Here is a 5,148-nt window from a genome sequence, read left to right on the forward strand (position 1 = left end):
GATAAAAGTGTTTCTATTTTAAGTAATGGGTCATCTTGTTTGGACAAACCAAAAAGGAAAGTGAGTCATCTCTAAGAGCATTCCCAATGGAGGTGGCGAATTCTCGGCGATAAATCGCCGGTTATCGCCGAATTATCGCCGGCCATTGTGGCGAAGTCGGCGATAATTCGGCGATAATGTTGCCGTTGCTTCGCCGAGTGGCGTTCTAACGCCGGATTATCGCCGAGCGATCGCCGGCCACTGTGGCGACGCTCGGCGATAATCGGCGATAATTAAAATTTTTTTTTTTTTTTTTTGAACCCAACGGCTATTTTACATTCCACCCCTATAAATATTTCCTCCACTTCCTCCATTCATCACCCACAATCTTCATTCTCTCCATTTTCAATCTCTTCTCCCAATCTTCAATTTTCATCAAAATTATGAGCTTTTGGAAGAAAAGTTCCCGATCGGGTAAGGATAAGGGTAAGGGGAAAGAGTCGAGTTCACAAATTCCCAACACGGATGAAGCAAACGAGCAGTGGATGCAGTCGTTGTTGGCGATGGGTTCTCCTCCCGGCCAACTTCCATACGGGGGTCCGTCTCCTTTGCAGACTCCTCCGGCGCGGAGACTTTCTCCGTACTTCAACTCTGCCGGCAGAATGCCCTTTCCAGCCGACGATGTGTATCGGCCCCAGTTCGACACCCCCGGATCAACCCCAGGCGACCAAGAATCTCAGGCCGCGACACTGAGCGCGGAGGACTTCGAGGTGGAAGAAACGCCCACCGAGCCGCCTTCTAGGAGCGGGAGGGGGAAGGCGCCGGCGTCGTCGGCTGCGACTGATACGGGTTCCGATGAGAGGCCGAAGCGGGTAAGGACTACTTACACTCTGCAAGAGTCCGAGCTGATAGCCGACTGCTGGGCGGACACGTCACAGGACGCGGAGCGCAGCAACTACCAGACTGAGATCATATTCTGGGAGCGGATTGCCGCGAAGTACAGGAGCCACAAGACTGCCTCAATGAAGGACCATGGCAGCGAGGCGATCCGTCGGCATTGGGAGCGCCTCATGAGGGACTGCGGGCACTTCAACGGTATTTATTCTAACTTGATGACTCACATGACGAGTGGCCAGAACGAGCACATGGTCCGAGATGAGGCCATCCGGATGTATAGTAGCCAGTACTTGTCGACGAAGGGCTTCAAGTATTGGAACATCTACGATAAGCTGAAGGATCTCCCCAAATTCCGGACGGGAATGCACGACGCGCTGCACGGGAAATCGGTGCGCTCGCGACTTAGCGTTTCGGAGAGCGAGGGGAGCGCGGCCCACATCGACTTGAGTGGGGATGGTCCGCACGAGCGCCCGGAGGGAGTGAAGAAGGCGAAGGGGAGGCGGAAGGGGAAGGGCGCAACGTCGGAAGTCGCGTCGGAATCCGTCATCGACTTAGAAAAAGCCACTTATTCGAGCAATGTCGCCAATCTGACCCAGATGTACACGCTGTACTTCACCGGCGGCGGGACCCCTGAAGAAAAGGCGGCCCTCTGGAAATGCATCCAACACCTGCAGAGTACGCTGGGGCTCGATCCCGACGCCCCTCCGGCCCCTCCGTCTTAGATTTTTTTTTTTTAAATCTTTGTTTATTTGCGTTTTTTATTTGTAGTTTTTTTTTTCTCGTTGTATTATATTTTCCAATGATTAATACAACGATGAATTGTTCATTATTAGTCTATTTATTAAATACATTTGTAGGGAAAATTAAATAATATAAAAAATAATGATGTAAAAATGAAATGTTGAGTTAGGGAGAAATAAGGGAGAAATAAGGGAGAAACCAATGTAGCACTTGGCTAAAAACTGGGGATAAATTTTGGTGCTGATGTGGCGCTGATGTGGCAGGAGTTAGGGAGAAATAAGGGAGTTTTTAGGGAACTCCATTGGGAGTGCTCTAATGGGACGGAGGGAGTATATAATATTCATAACATGATCTCATAAACAATTCATTTTGTTCCTCCTTTGAGAGGGACGGGTTGCTTGAAGATTGGCAAAGTAAGAGAGAAACACCCGATCCGATGACTTAGGGCAACTAACCGGGTAACAGATCGTGGCGGTGATATAAAAGAAATTGAAAGTAGCCATAAAACAGTCTCATAAGAGAAGAGTGATATATTATGATATTCAATCATGACATCAATATTATTGAAAGCCAAAAATAAGAAGATTGACATCGAGAAGAAGCAAATGGAAAACACACAAAAAATTTGAAGGAAACACACAAGCAAAAGTGGTGGATACTACTTATCGACGATGAGCTTAGCCCTTGTATGGCCCTCACTGATTTGAAATTCCTCCCCTAACCCAAAATGAGCCATGAGCAACCAAACAATGGTTATGAGCTCTCCCCCTTTGCTCAACTGCTGCGCATGAGCGTTGGGTCTACAACGGACGGCGGCGTACGACAGCATCTCAACCCAAACTCTGCTCATAATTTCCCATTTACGGTTATCTTCTACCTTCATAAGCTCCTTGGCCAGTCGACCGCCATCAAAGAGCACCGATTTGCTCCTATCTCCCTTGATTGCAACCGGATCCACTTCCGTGTTTACATGATGGATCTTAAGGCAAGCTTCCACTTGTTTCGAATCAACTGTTTTCTTCCCCGTTAAGTAGTCTACAATCTTAACGTAGCACGTAAATTTCGTGTATCTCCTTAGCATCTTATCGAGATTCTTAATCTTTTCTTCGGGAATGAGAGGCAGAAACACGGTGATGAACAAGGAGAAGATGAAGGATAGAATGGGTGCAAGCAAGGCAAGTATCAAGTATTGGAGATATTTGGAGAAACACTTGAGAGCGTAGGTCAAGACTCGCAAGGGGTGTGGCTTCTTCTTTCTGGATCCTTCCATAAACTTCTTTGTCTCGGCGCACGTGTCGCGGAATCGGATTTGCCCGATACCGGCCACTGCGGACATCATTGTAGGCTGCATAACGAGAAGATAGAGCATGTAATCAGAGAGGACCTTGGAGAAATCTCTGTACTGCGCCACAGTGAACTCCTCAGGATCAGGAATAGAATTCGGATCAGAATCAGGATCAGCATCTGCCTTTTTGCTGTCCTGCTTCTGCTCCTCTTCCTTTTCAATGCACCAGCAGATCTCGGTGGCGATATGCCACAGCAGCAGGCTCTTATCGTAGTCCATCCCCCCAACATAACGGAGCAGCTCAGCGTCGCCGTGGTCCACGCGCAGCGCCCAATCGCCCCGGGCCGCGCTCACCTCTTTTGCGGTTTCTAGATCGTCAGCCAGCTCCGATTTCTTCTTCAGCTCGTAGAAGATGTGATCCCGCAGATCGTCGGTGAAGGGCTCGTTGCTCACGTACCTGATTCCATCAAAAACTGGAAGCAGGTTGAAGAATTCCATGATTTTCTCCTTCTCCGGCTGCCTGGAATACAAGCAGTAGTGGATGAGGTTGAAGCAGGCGACTGAGCCAGACCAGCGGCGGTGCATCAAGCTCGTGAGCTTCCTTAATAAGCTTAAGTCAGTAAGCTTGCTGACAAAGTCGGAAGGAGGGGATTTCGCCTTAATCCCTGTTTCGGGCGTCTCCAAGTTGACATCGGGCAGTTTGTTGACATTGACACGAAGCCAATTGGAGGTGATGAGCTTGACGAAGGCGATGACATCCAAGGCAACGGCTCCGAAGAGGAGAGTGTAGGTGATGGCCACGTCAGGGGTTTCGAAGTCGTGCTTGTCCACTTTGTAGAAGAGAATGATGGAAGCAATCACCAAGCCGAAGGCCACGGATCTGCCCACGTATCCCCACAATGTGTAGACCACGCGCACTTTTGTAAACAGGACGTCGTACATGAAGTTGAGCTCGATGGTTAGCACCTCGAAAGCGTCCCGCGGTGATCTCTCAAGGAAAAACCCGCGGCTCTTGTTGCGGTCGCGGGAGCTGAAGATGAGGTCCACGATGAGGCCCTTGAAGGTCTCGAAGAAGTCGTAGGCGTAGAGCACAGCTTCAATGCCTTCCACTCTCCCCTTCTTCACCACATTCATGGCTTGGTCCGGCCGCGGTGGCTCGTCGATCATCTCGATCCTGGTGGGAAGCTTGGCCTCTTTCATGGAACGGTACTCGTCCATGATCTTGGCGTAGTCAGGGCCGGGGTCCGGATCCTTGAGCATCGAGTCACGGAATCTGTTCAAGCTAGCGCGGTAGAGGGACATGGTGCGCTCGGAGTACTTGATGAGGCCGGAGACGAACATGCAAAGGGTGGGGATGAGGAGTGGGTTGGAGGGAAAAGTCTGGTAGAGCACGTAGCCAGCGGCACAGGCTTGGAAGATGAGAGCGAGGAGATGCCTGAGCCAGAGCTCGTTGTCCTCAAGGGCGAAGGCGGTTATGGTGTCGGGCCCACCGAGATGGACCAGCAGGAACGGGGCCCAAAATGCAAGGAGATCCGGGTTTGTGGTTCCATCTTTGGCGCCTTTGAGGCACTTGCCGCCCTGGCTGTTTGAGATGAGGCCCACCGCGAAATTGGCCGCCCAGTCGGCCAGTAAGTAGGCCGACCAGAGAGGCAGGATGACCCAGCTGGAGCGTGTCCGTTTCCTGAGCGGCGCGGCTAGGATGAGAAATGACTGGAGAGAGAGGCTGAGCAGGACGAACCCTCTCAGGTCCCATGTGTCCCATAGTTTCTTCAACTCGTTCATATCCACCAGTCCTTTCATCGTCCCACCTGTAACTGTAATGCCACAACCAGGATATCCATCATTATACTTTTCTCAAATAAATATAATAATACTATAAACAAATATTGATACTCAACAATAAACCACTTACATGGATCACGACTGAGGTAGTATGTGGGAAGGGAGGGAAACACACTTGGGGATATTTAAAGAATATAAACAACAACTTACAGGGGACTCTAGGAATAAGGGAAAAACATAAAAAGGAAAAGGGCAGTGATTAAAGATGAAAGAATGACCTCCGGGGGAAGGAAGACAAGTAGAAAAGTGGATGTCTTGCTTGCTATATAGGGTAAGGACTAGAATGCTTTATTTGGTTCCCGTCGTGAACCACGAGATTCCATTATTCAGACCGTTTTTATCAAGTCATTTACGAAAAGCTCTGTGAACGTGACAGAGCAATGGATAAAGAGTGCAGATAGAGC

The 5,148-nt window shown here is 49.6% G+C and overlaps 1 protein-coding gene across 1 annotated transcript; it reads right to left on the reverse strand.

Annotated features, from left to right (window-relative positions):
- Positions 1-2,132: 2,132 nt before the first annotated feature.
- Positions 2,133-4,901, reverse strand: LOC125186700 (uncharacterized). Its single transcript, XM_048083117.2, has 2 exons — positions 4,815-4,901; positions 2,133-4,716 (listed from the first exon to the last, which is right to left on the reverse strand). The coding sequence occupies exon 2, from the start codon at positions 4,700-4,702 to the stop codon at positions 2,276-2,278; it is 2,427 nt and encodes an 808-aa protein (XP_047939074.1). The 5' UTR covers positions 4,703-4,716; positions 4,815-4,901; the 3' UTR covers positions 2,133-2,275.
- Positions 4,902-5,148: the final 247 nt, after the last annotated feature.

Source organism: Salvia hispanica, chromosome 5, assembly GCF_029641045.1.
Source record: "Salvia hispanica isolate PSC_SH4W2 chromosome 5, Shi_PSC_v1, whole genome shotgun sequence".
Classification (NCBI taxonomy): Eukaryota; Viridiplantae; Streptophyta; class Magnoliopsida; order Lamiales; family Lamiaceae; genus Salvia; species Salvia hispanica.